Consider the following 12853-nt stretch of genomic DNA (forward strand, 5'->3'; position numbering starts at 1 on the left):
AAAGCAGAGTGCAGTCACCCACTCGAGGTCTCGTTAAAAGTAAAAATATAGAAATCCCTATAAAACATACACATGGTTATAAACCGTACATCCATGTAAACCATAGGAGCTCCCAGGAGCTTATAAATAGCCTGTAAAAACAAATCCCTATTTCCCTCAGAAGCAGGGAGGAGGGAAGGGGTTTGCCGCAGGTCCCCGGGGATGTGGGAGCAGCGTGGGAGCCCGGCGGAGGGAAAGCAGCGGGGGGGACCCGCGGGAAAGCACCCACCGCATCCCCGAAAAATAACGTTCGCGACGTGTGACGGCTCTGTAAAAAATGCCTCAACGGGATTAGAGGCTTTCATGGAAATTTATCTCTGAAGTAAGCCAGTAAGAGACACGTAAAAGCTTTCAGCCCGTTCCGCAAATAGTCCTTGAGCGTCTGCCTTTTGCTTGCCAGACCTCCCAGCCACGCACGGGGACTCGTGGGGGAATTCCGACCTCGCCCCCCCCCCCCCCCCCCCCCGCGACGTGAGGTTGCCGACCCACCTCCCCTCGCCCTTTCCCGGTCCCGTTAATGGTTAACCCACCCGGGTGGGCCGATGGGGCCGGCGGCGGTGGCGTGATCCCCGCCCCGCCGCGCCGGGCAAAGCCGCAGCCGCGGGTCCGCTCCGGCTCCGCTCCGGCTCCGCTCCGGCTCCTCCGCTCGTCCTCAGCGGCTTCTCCGCGCTCCGGGCTGCGCCGTGCCGGTGGAGGGAGGAGGAGGAGGAGGAGGAGGAGGAGAGGAGGGGGAGGTTCGGGGGCCCAGAGCATCTCCGTGCTCCCCGTCGGGGTTGTTGGGGGGGTCCGGGCGGGCATGGCCCCGCGGGCGCTGGTGCTGGTGCTGGCGCTGGTGCTGGCGCGGGCGGCGGCGGAGCTGGCGGAGGAGCTGATGCTGGCTCTGGGGGAGGCCGAGGAGGAGGAGGCAGCCGCCCTCGGGGCCGTCCCCTCGGGGCACGCCGCCTTCCAGCGTGCCGCTAAGGTGAGGAGCGTGGGGTGGTGGGGGCGACCGACCGCGCCTGTGTCTGTCCGTGTGTGTCCCCAAACCCCAACCCCATCCCAAACCCAAACCCCAACCCCAACCGCATCCCAAACCCAAATCCCCACCCAAACCCCAACCCCAAACCAACCCCAAACCCAAATCCCAACCCAAACCCCAACCCCAATGCCAACCCAAATCCCAACCCAAACCCAAATCCCAACCCAAACCCCAACCCCAAACCAAACCCAAACCCAAATCCCAACCCAAACCCCAACCCCAAACCAACCCCAAACCCAAATCCCAACCCAAACCCCAACCCCAATGCCAACCCAAATCCCAACCCAAACCCAAATCCCAACCCCAAACCAACCCCAAACCCAAATCCCAACCCAAATCCCAACCCAAACCCCAACCCCAAACCAAATCCAAACCCAAATCCCAACCCCAACCCAAACCAAACCCAAACCCAAATCCCAACCCCATCCCAAACCCAAATCCCAACCCAAACCCCAACCCCAACCCCATCCCAACCCCAACCCAAACCCAAGGCCGGGTCTTGTGTCCCCGCAGGCGTCGTGGCGGCTGCCCGGGCGCTACGTGGTGGTGCTGCGGGCAGGTGGTGGCCAAGCCGAGGTGCGAGGCACGGCGCGGCGGCTGCAGGCCCGGGCTGCTCGGCGGGGATACCTGACCGAACTGCTGCACGTCTTCCACCTCCTGCCCGCCTTCCTGGTGAAGATGAGCAGCGATGTCCTGGACACGGTACGTGGGGCGGAGGACGGGTCCCGTGGGTGCGAGTCGCGGTGGCCGGGCAGCAGCTGGGGTGGGCACTGGGGGGGGAGCGGGTGGCACCCCCAGCCTCGGCGGGGAACGGGAGCTTTGCCACCACCACGCCGGGCGCTGCACCTCGTCCCCGCAGGCGCTGAAGCTGCCGCACGTGGAGTACGTCGAGGAGGACGCTTACGTCTTTGCCCAGAGCATCCCCTGGAACTTGGGCAGGATTGTGCCGCCGCAGCCCAGCTCGGGCGCCTACAGCCCTCCCAGTAAGCGCTGGGGAGTGGGGGGAGGACCACGGGTGTTCAGGGAAGGGTCAGTGACCCCGTCCCCTCTCCTGATCTCGAGGGGATGGGGATATCCCCCTGCCCCATGGTGCTGCGGGTCTGCAGCTGCGTTTTGGGAGCATCCCAGGTGGCCCGGGCTGACCGCGGCACTGGTTGCCTTTCTCCCCGGCTGCGTCCCTGGTAGATAAAGGTGACCTGGTGGAGATTTACCTGCTGGACACCAGCGTGCAGAGCACCCATCGGGAGATCGAGGGCAGGGTGCTCGTGACCGACTTCGAGAGCGTCCCCGAGGAGGATGGCACCCGCTTCCACAGGCAGGTGAGCCCCGAGGTGCCGCATGTTGCAGCCTGGCAAGAGCATCCCCCTGCACCCACCACACCCTGGCCAGGCTCGTGGGGCTTCCCAGGACAAGAGGGACACTTGGCTCGCGGCAAAATGCCGGGCAGGACACGCAGCAGCGGGAGCTGTAGTCCTGCGGGATGTTGGGACCCTCAACGTGTTCTATTTGGAGCTGTGGCTGAGCGGGGCAGGGCTCCTTTCTGGGGAAAGCTGTCTGTGGGGGGCATGGGTGCGTGTCAAGGTGTCGTTGCAAGAGGGAGTCGAGGTCCACCCTGCGCCCAGGTCCGGGACAGCTGCCTGCACCCTGTGGTGGGTGCTAGTGCTGCCTTGCATGGCTTTTATCGCTGCTTGCGTAGAGGAGCCCACTGCTAGCGCAGCCCCGGGGAAGGCTGCCTGCATCCCCTGTCCTTTCTTGCCAGCTTTTCTCCTTCTGCACGGGATGATTTTTTTTATCTTCCTCCCATCCCAAAAATATTTTTAAAGATTTATTCTGCAGTGGGATTTAGCTGCTGCAAAGCCCAAGGGGTGGGGAGGACGCTGTGGGCTTGTAAACCTGCTTTGATGCAATGGGCCGGGGCGTAAAACGGTGGTGCCCACGCCAGGCCAGCAAGTGTGACAGCCATGGGACCCACATGGCCGGGGTGCTGAGCGGACGTGACGCTGGCGTGGCCACGGGCGCCAACATCCGCAGCCTCCGCGTGCTGAACTGCCAGGGGAAGGGCACCGTCAGCGGGACCCTCATCGGTGAGTCGACCCAAGGCCCGGAGAGGAGCACGTTCCCTCCCGGAGCCCCCCCGCCTCGTCCTCCTCCTGCGATAGTTTCCTGTCCCTCATCTCGTCCCTTCCAGGTCTGGAGTTTATCAAGGCGACGCTGGAGGCTCAGCCCCACGCGCCGCTGGTGGTCCTGCTGCCCTTCGCCGGCGCCTACAGCCGTGCGCTCAACGCCGGCTGTCGGCGGATGGCGCGGATGGGGGCGGTGATGGTCGCGGCTGCCGGTAACTACAAGGACGATGCTTGCCTGTATTCACCAGCGTCCGAGCCGGAGGTACGGGCTGGGGGGGGGGAGTTGTTTCCCTGAGGCGTGGGGACATGCGGGGACACGCGGGGACACGCTGCCACCTCCCCAGGCTCATCCGCTCCAGCGCCAAGTCAGCCGAGTGGGCTGGGGCTGCGCATCCCATCCCGCCCACGTCCCCCTCCGTCACCGCCCTGGCAGGTCATCACGGTCGGCGCCACCAACAGCGAGGACCAGCCCGCCTCCATCGGCACCCTGGGCACCAACTTCGGCCGCTGCGTGGATCTGTTCGCCCCGGGGGACGACATCATCGGCGCCTCCAGCGACTGCAGCACGTGCTTCACGGCGCAGAGCGGGACGTCGCAGGCGGCCGCCCACGTGGCAGGCGAGCCAGGCTCCGGGGTGGCAGGCAGGGCTGGCCCTCCGCTTGCTGGTGCTGGGGACGTTTTTGCGTGCCACGGTTTTGGCACGTTTGGCTCATTTGGGTGCTGCAGCCCGCACAGAGCTCCCGCATCCCGTGCGTGCGCGTGATGGGCTGCAGTGATTCCCCTCGTGTCTCTCCGGACTTGCGTTGCTCACGGGAGTCACGCGCGGCCCCCAGTTCTCACCGCGGTCCCCCGGTCTCTCGGCAGGCATCGCCGCCATGCTGCTCAGCGCCGAGCCCCAGCTGAGCCTCGCCGAGCTCCGGCAGCACCTCCTGCGCTTCGCCACCAAGAATGTCATGGACATGGTCTGGTTCCCCGAGGAGCAGCGGCTCCAGACGCCCAACAGCGTGGCCGGGCTGCCCGCCCGGCTGGGCGCAGGTAAAGACCTCGGCTGCCTGCTGGGTGCCCAGCAGAGCTCTGCCCTTACTGGGAAAAGAAGTGCCTGGGTGGAAAGCACAGCGCGTCGGCAAGGCACGTTCCTCCCCGAGCTGCGCCGGGGACGGCTGAGCCCAAGCGCGGCTGTTTGCACGCGGAGGGTAGCGGGGGAGACCCGCCAGCCCTCGTTGGCGGCCGGCTCCGTGCCGTGGGCTCTGGGTGCTGCTGTGGGTGCCCACCCCACCGCCGATGCCATCTGCCCCGTTGCAGATGAGCGGCTGTACTGCCGCTCGGTGTGGTCGGCGCGCTCGGGGCTCACCCGGCACGCCACGGCCGTGGCTCGCTGCGCCGGTGCCGAGGAGATGCTCAGCTGCTCCAGCTTCTCCCGCAGCGGCAGGCGGCTGGGGGAGCACATGGAGGTGAGCAGAGCACGCGGAGATGGAAGTACCCCTGCCCCTGGGGTGCCCGCTGGCCTCGGATGGGCGTCCCCAGGCCCTCGAGCACCCCCGGTGACACTGTGCTGCCCCGGCCGCAGGACAAGGACGGACAGAAGCAGTGCGTGGCCCACAACGCTTTCCGCGGCCGGGGCGTCTACGCCATCGCCAGGTGCTGTACGTGGCCCAGGGCCGAGTGCCGGATCAACGCCAGCTCCCCGACGGCCGAGGGGGCCGGCTGCTCCCCGCAGGACCACGTGCTGACCGGTAACGCCCGACACGGCGGGTTACAGACCCTCGAGCCAACGCGCTGATGGGCCGAGGGCGTTTCTTCCAGAAAAACTCCGAGACCCGGGGGGGGTAAAAGGGCGGGCGCGCGCGCTGAGCTGCCGGGGAAGGGGGAGACGTGCTGTGTGCGCATGGAGGCAGGGAAGGCTGAGCGGGGACGTCCCTCAGTGCCTGCGTGTGCCCTGGGACGCTGCCGCGGCCACCCCGTGCGGACAGCCCCTCTCCCCTCGGCAGGTTGCAGTTTCCACTCCCCCGCCGCGGCGCTGGGTGACGGCGGCAGACCCGTCGCGGGGCCGGGGAGCTGGCCCGGCCGCTGCGCCGGCGGGACGGAGGTGATGGCGCACGCCTCGTGCTGTCCCGCCGCCGGCCTCGAGTGCCGGGTGAAGGAGCGCGCGTCCCCGGGCTCTGCGGAGAAGGTAGGGACGGCGCACGCTCCTCCGCCGTGGGGTTGTCCTCGCCTCTGCTTGTCCCTCTGCCACCCTGATGGGGGGGGGTCTGGTTGGCTTCGGCATCTCATCGCGGCCGTCCCAACCCCAGCCTTTACTGGCGTCCCCAGTTGCCCACCTGTAATGGGACACCCCTCTCCCCGCCCCGAGCTGGGGTCCAGCGGCTCAGCGTGACATCGGTCACATCGTCCTGAGCCCCGGGGACCGTCGGGGATGGGCAGCCCCCTGCCCCTTTGCTGCCCCGCGGAGGGTGACCTCTTCTCCCCCGTTAGGTGACGGTGTCCTGCGACGACGGCTGGACGCTGACGGGCTGTAACGCCCGTTCCCAGAGCCCCGGCACCATGGGAGCCTACGCCGTGGACGATACCTGCGTGGCAGCCAGCGTCCCGGGCAGCAGCGTGGCCGCAGCCATCGCCATTTGCTGCCGGAGCCGGCAGTAGGGACGGGCCGAGCCGGAGACGCGGCCGCCCCGGCCTGGCGTGCCCGGCACGGCAGGGATGGGTGCCTTGCTGGACCGCCGCGTCGCCGGCTCGGCACCTTCGCGGGGCTGAGCCGCCGCTCCCGGCACGGTCCACGCTCCGACACGCGGCTGCCGACTATCTCCGCGCTTGGGCTGCCGCGATGGTGCGGTACAAGCTCATCGCGCTCTCGTATCGCAGCGGGGCCGAGACCCAGAGGGCTCTGCAAGAACTCTCGGAGCAGCCGGAGCACTGCCCCATCACAGGAGTTATCCCGGCATCCTGTCCCTGCCGCGCGCCGGGTCTTTCTATAAATACGCCGACTGTAATGAGCCGTCTCGAGGCTGTTTGTTCGTGTTGTCACCCAGCATATGACAAAACCACCAGCTTTTAAAAAAAAAAACATCGTGGTGAGGATTGCTCCTTTCTTTTCCTGGTTAGTTGCTCATTAGATGTCAGCTAATGCCGCTTAGCACCTGGAAAATCATAGTTTAGCCATTTTTGGGCAGTTTCATAATTGTTTACTCATGTACCTAGGAGACTTCTTTTTAGTCAAGTGTAAGGGCTGTACTTTAAACAGTCTGCTTGTTTAATTAGATTTTAATCTGCATTGCTACAGTCAGCTACTGCTTTGTTAGTGTTTTTTCTGTTGTTAAGTCAAAGTTAATGATCTGCTGGTGTTATGCATTGCTTTAAGTTTCCCTTTCAGGTCTTCCCAAGACACATAGAACTGGCTGTAATTCCTTTTTAAAAAAAAACAAACAACAAACTGTGAAAGAAGAAAAAGCTTTCATAGTACCTTGGTTTTTACATTTGTACCTTAAATATTTATTTGGAATTTTATAAATAAACATTTTATAAAAGTCTTTTTAAAATAAAATTCATAGACCAGTGCTCAGTAGATACGATCCATCGTCTGGCTTCGTGTACATCCCCACGGGGAACCAGTCTGGAAGGGGGAGCTGGCACCCGTCCAGCAGGGATGCTGCTCCCCCAAACGAGCTCTGCTTCGTTAGTGAGCCAGCCACAGGCCACCACGTCCAGGAGGTGCCCCTGGACGACCGCTGGCATCCTCAGAGGACAGCGTGGGCACCCTCTCCTTGCCCACAGCCGGCCTGAGCTCCGGGACCGGCACAGACACCGAGTCTTGTTGTCCCATGCACATGCGAGAACAGAAGTTTGTTTTTAAAACAGTGGTGTAAGACAAGAGCTTCCAGTTATGGAAACAAAGCATCACCCAGCTTTGGGGAACGTGCCCTTGTGCTTTTTGTTGCTGGTGCTAATCACGCTGGGCTTCACTCGATAAGCGTTGAAGCCCCAGAAAGAAGACAAAGCATAGATCCTTAGAGACGCACAGCAGCAGAGAAAGGCTGAGAAGTACCAGAAGCCACCAAAGCCATATCTCACTTTTTTCTGGGTGATTAGCAGCCTCGCGGTACTACAGTATATAATTTGTGTTACCTGAGGACAGATGAAAAAATAAAGCTTGATACCACAGCACAAGGTTAGCCTGTCAAACCTCAGCTATTCTGGGTTGGGTGTTTTTCCCTATCAAAAAGCCCCTTGCAGATCTGTTACTCCAGCTTTAATTGGCAAGAGAAGACAGAGAGCCAGTAGGAAGCACCACTTTGAAAGGTTTAAACTATTTCTAACTTGTTACCCTAAAGATGGCAAAAGCCCAACCCTGATCTAAACATGTAGTTACATAACATGTATATAAATTACAGCCCGTAATTTTACCAGCTATAATCTGAATTTTGCACAAAGAGTGGGAAAAGAAAAAGGGATGTTAGCCTAAGAGTTCGTGAACAGCTTCCACACGCTGGTAATTTTTCAGCTGTAACCTCTCAGAACACGCATCAGGTATTTCACCTCTGCTGACGTCCCTGCAAGAAGGGAAGATCCTGCTGCCTGCTCCCCCGCCGGCTCCCAGCAGAAGGTGTGAGCACGTTCCATGCACAATAAGCCAGATACAGCTTTCACGGCTTAGTTCAAGCATGTGTAAGCCTGGTGGAAGGAAACTATTAAAAGAAGATTAGCCCTTGCTTAGTATCTTGTCTGTGGGTAGACAGAAAAGCCCCTCTCATTCAGGAGAAAGCAGTGTTGATCCCAGGTACGCTGCGGACAGTCCCGCCATCACACTGTTTGCAACACCCCGTCCCCGCTCCCAGGACTGGCACTGCCAGTGGAGAGCACAGGCTGGGTCACGCTTGAAATGTAAAAGTCTTTGTCCTTAGAGCGGAGGACAAAGACAGCCGTCGGGGGGGCAGAACAGGGACCGCAGCCCTGGTTGTAGCTCCTCGTTCTGCTTACAAAGGCAGCAGACAGGTGAGCAGGGGAATACCAGCTCCGTGGCACTGCTACGCGTCCAGCTTTCTGCACCTCGCACCAACAGAAAAGGCAGTATTAACTCAACTCCAGATCGCCTGCAAATCTTGCTATCTGACATATAAAAGCCGGTCTAATCCATGACTGCAAGCGTAGCCAGGGTAAATCATTCTGCTAAGAAGGTCAGGAGAAGAAACTGCACACAGATACAAATCTGACAGTGCGTGAGAACATGCCCTGGCATAAGGATATACAGCAGCGTAGCTCCAGGGGCCATTCAGCTGCTTTGATTTACCCTGGACAGGAGCCAAAATGGCAATCAGGGCAACCTCTCAGAGCTTATCATCTGCAGGACTGGCCTAAGAAGTTTCGAGATAAGAGGATCAACAAGACAACAGCGTAGCAGTGTATGTGCAGTCTAAAGATTACACTAGTTTTCTGTGAAAGGAATAACTTTATTCCATTGACCAGGAATCCCAAGACTGTTCATCAAGACTGCCTATTTTTCCAGTGCCAAATGTCTACGTATTAATCGGACAATATCTTCCCGAATGCTCACAGGCAGGCTGCGGCTGCTCTTCACTGAACATTTTGTAAGCTGTATAAAAACATTTTCATCCAAAAAGATTGGCAGTAAAAATTACAACATAGAAATGCATCACAATTTACACAAAAACTAGTTTTGTTGAACTCTATTTTCCAAAAAATAATCTTCAGCAGGTTCAAATGACAGCAGCTGGAAACGAAAAATAATTGACCAAGTATCATCTTATTGCAAATTATAACCACTGACTTTGTACAAGCGTGAGCACAACCATGAAAAAGTTTGTATTGGTTTCAAGTATACAGTGGTGATGAGCCATCCTGATGCAATTCTCTTATCAATGCTTCTCTGGGCCTGCAGTAATCGAGGACATCGTTTCCATAGGAAATAACAGGAACCTGAAGCGACAAGTGGTGCCAACCCACAGGAACATTACCAGCTTCTTCCATCACCATCACCGCTGTGTACTGACTTCTTGTGATGATTTATGACCCATTAACAAAGTATCAGGGATGGGGGAAGGAAGAAGGGGTATCCGTAAGAAATGGTTTATTCAAAATTAATTTAGAACATCACATTTAAAATGTCCCAGCACATTATCAGAAACATTTATAAAATGCTAACTCTGCCATGTGTCTATGAAGACATTGTTTGGAAAAGAAAGTGAAAGATTCACTACAATGCCACCCTTACTTCTTCGCACGCGCAATTTATGACAACGGCTCTCTTAACCCGCAATAAGTTATAAAGCTGTACAGCTGAAATCAGATCAGATGTTTACTTCCAACAGTGAAATGACTGGTTAATTTCAATATTAGTGCACAACAGTGAAAAGCTGTCTGCTGCTTCTTGTTTCAGCAACAGTATGTAAAAAGAAAAAAAAGGCACTTTTTGGCTGGTTGTGCCTTTAACTTGGCAAATTTATCTATTCTGGAGGTACCCAGGCACTCCTTAAGATGTCCCCCATTTCTGTGCATGTTTGTTATATAATTTCTTTTAAAGTAAGGCAGAATCCATAAATAAAGGCAAAAAGCAGTGCAGAAAATGTGACAAACGCAAAATGTACAAAAGGTGAGGAGTTGGTTGGCACAACAGAAGCTAGTATCCAGAGCCAGAAATCACTGAACTGCACTTGACATGGAAAACAAAACTGTGCTCCAATCTTATGAGCAAATCAAAAGAGCTGTGATATTTTAAACGTTGCCTGGTCAAGTGAAAATACAAACAAAGCCAAATCATTCTTTCCCCGTGTTAAAATTGCTATAAAATCTGCACAACAGTGTCCCAACTCACTCAAGGAATTATTCATCATATACAACCAATACCAACTTTCTCAGTAATTTCAAAGCATAAGCAAGTGATTGCAGATCACATGATTGAGACTATGATTTATTCAATATGTCTCCAAAGGTTAAAAAAAATTTAATGAGTAAAACTGCAACAGAATTCCATCTTAAAGTGCTTTTTTTCTTTTAAACTACTCATTAACTTTTTTTTTTTAATCCACCAACATCCTTTAATAATGAACACTCGCATACCTAGAGAACAAAGCTTTTCTTTTATTGCCCTTCCCAATTGTCTGTGGTTTTTCAAAGGGTATCAGAGAAGATGACCCATTCCAGAGCTCCTTGACTGAACCATTCTGTAAGGAATCACTCACTCTCCTTACAGAGCCATCTTGCCAATCCTTCTCATAAAGAGCTTTACAAATTAGCAGGGAGACATATTAAATACAGAAGTCCTTATGTAAACCCATTCTTTAACTAATATTTTACAATGAAATGTAAGTCATCACACATCTTTACAGAAATTTGAATATTCCTATTCAATATTATCAGAAAGATTAAAAATTTGCCCTCCATACATAAGGGCAATCTGTTGTTTTTTTTTCCTGTATAAAAACCAAAAGAATTTTTTTGCAGCATCACAGAAAAGCAACAGTTTTACATTCACTCATTTAATGTTCACATAAAAATTCAACCACTAGCGTTTGTGTATTTGATAAAATCTTCTTGACAAACTGTTTTCGGTGTCCAGACTGTCACAAGCTACTGCAGGTGGAAATGCAGTTTTCTAGAGCATTTATTGATCTGAAGCCTTTGTGGCTAAAAAATGCTTTTAGCTTTCAGGGAAACAATCTCCTCCAGCATTGCCTCCAATCCTATAAAGCCACTTCTCTTCCAGACTCTTCTAACGGCATAAGCAACGGGACTCCAGTTTCAGTAGGTACCAGGCATTAAATGTTTGAGTTGATCTGTTCTTGTGTTCACAGGTATCCTCTACGGGTCAACATCATCAAGGTCACTTTTAGGCTCACCAATCATCATAGGAGACTCTGAGCCCTTTCAATACACAGAAGGGATGGGGAGAGAAAGATACGGCATGTTACTTTTGTAAGGTGCACAATTATCGTGTCTACGCTCAGTGATGGTTCTGACCCGAGACCCAGGATCAAGCTGTCTAACAAAGCAACACAACAGAAGATAAACATGCCTTTAATTTTATTGTTACCTGCTGCAGATGTCTCTCTCCGTTCTCGTTGGCTGGACTACTTTCTGACCCGTTACTGCTTCCAGACTGATCTTTCTCATTCAGCAAGGCTGTGGCATAGGCCAGCGTGTCCTGAATTGGAAACAGTCCAAGAGAGTGTCAGTGGCCATGGCAATACCTTTATTTATTTATTTATTTTTTAAAGTTGATTCTGAAACAATATAGCCACTGTAGTGAGAGAGCTGAGTCACCACAGGTAATTGTGTGGTATTGACTAATATCATTCAAGGGTTAGTTTCTTTCAGGAACAGCCACAGGGTCTGGGCTTCTAAAGGAAGAATGGTCTTAAGTGTACTGGCATACACTAAAGTTGCCAAAACCAAAGATGCTAACTGAAAAGCAAAAAAGGAAATAAAAGAAGTTTAACATCGTCTCCCAAGACTGACACATACCTGTGCTGAAATAGTGCGCTGGAAGGTTTTTGCAGTTGAAGTTTCGTTGGACACATTACTCTGTGGAGCCCAATAATGTTCAGACATCTGCACAAAAAGCCAAGAAAGCCATAAAATTGCCATATGAGTTTTACATGTGTAAAAAGCCTCATCCCCTTGTGATGGTAGGTGAACAAGCTTCCTGAATCCTTTGGCAATGAGCTGGAGATCTGGGGCACAGACAAGCATGCACTTTTAATGCAGCCAGAACAGTTAGAGGGGCTATTGCCCCTCAGCTGAAAACTAGAAACCAATTCCCTTTATTTGGTAACTGTATATGCGTGCAAGTTACTGGATGCCGGCTGAAGAGTGTTGGATTCAGGGTTTACATGAGCCAGTACAAAGTAAAAATGGGTACAGCAGGACTATCAGACCTGTCAGTTCGCTGTGTTTTGAGAGCAGAGTAGCAATAAGTTCTGCCAGCTGCATCCCACTAATTCTGCTCCCAGTGTACAGTACAATACTAGTTTATGCATCCGACATCTGCCTGGCAGCAGCTGTCAGTACAGAAAGGCAGCCTGGAGCTGGGATACTATCCTGTTTGTACACGTGGTGCTGGGAGATCAAGCGTGGCCCTGCTCGACTGTAGGCAAACCTGGGCCAATTCCACTGAGCTTTACGTTTCCATAGTGTCCTTGAGTATTTATTAAAGATGCATTGGCCAACCTACGTTTAGAGGGAAGAACAAAAACTACACATGTGGGAGGAAAAAGCTGTATCTGTCAACAGCTATGTTTTGTGCAAAGCTGCAAAGATTCTGTAAGGAATCCACTCATTTATGCATTGTCTCGCATCAACACACAGGCAAAGGAAAACTGCTTTTTAAAAAAAGTGAAACCTTCTAACATGAATACAGTGGCACTGAAAAATTCCCACATGGCAAGGAATAATCATTACGACTATTCACACTTGGTTTTATTCACTGTACACGCATCTATGCCTGAAACACGTGGGAGCCTACTGAAGTTCTTGCATGCAGCAGATTTAGCTGCATCCAAACTGTCCTTGTAAAAAAAAAAAAAAAAAAAAAAAAAAAAAAAAAAAAGAAGTAGTTTGTATTTTGTCTTTAGAGTCATCTCAGAGAGCCACATAGAGGATGCAGATTTCATAACTCCCATCGTAAACTAAGTGACAGTTTCTCTGTAAAGTTACAGCCAAATTA

The 12853-nt window shown here is 53.9% G+C and overlaps 2 protein-coding genes across 8 annotated transcripts in view; one reads left to right on the forward strand and one right to left on the reverse strand.

Moving 5' to 3' along the window:
- Positions 1-711: 711 nt before the first annotated feature.
- On the forward strand, positions 712-6739 carry PCSK9 (proprotein convertase subtilisin/kexin type 9). Its single transcript, XM_052800443.1, has 12 exons — positions 712-1000; positions 1571-1759; positions 1917-2040; positions 2243-2376; positions 3000-3141; positions 3246-3442; positions 3614-3797; positions 4045-4215; positions 4483-4631; positions 4748-4913; positions 5169-5350; positions 5653-6739. The coding sequence occupies exons 1-12, from the start codon at positions 836-838 to the stop codon at positions 5818-5820; spliced, it is 1971 nt and encodes a 656-aa protein (XP_052656403.1). The 5' UTR covers positions 712-835; the 3' UTR covers positions 5821-6739.
- A 1861-nt stretch (positions 6740-8600) lies between these two features.
- USP24 (ubiquitin specific peptidase 24) overlaps positions 8601-12853 on the reverse strand; it is a 66907-nt gene continuing 62654 nt past the window's right edge. For all 7 annotated transcript variants that reach the window (XM_052800438.1, XM_052800439.1, XM_052800435.1 and 4 more), the window contains 3 exons: positions 11653-11739; positions 11222-11332; positions 8601-11052 (listed from right to left, as the gene is read on the reverse strand). In XM_052800438.1, coding sequence (XP_052656398.1) covers positions 10990-11052; positions 11222-11332; positions 11653-11739 — 261 coding nt within the window. In that variant the 3' untranslated portion in view covers positions 8601-10989. The remainder of the gene's footprint in view (positions 11053-11221; positions 11333-11652; positions 11740-12853) is intronic.

This window comes from Harpia harpyja, chromosome 11 (genome assembly GCF_026419915.1).
Source record: "Harpia harpyja isolate bHarHar1 chromosome 11, bHarHar1 primary haplotype, whole genome shotgun sequence".
Lineage (NCBI taxonomy): Eukaryota > Metazoa > Chordata > Aves > Accipitriformes > Accipitridae > Harpia > Harpia harpyja.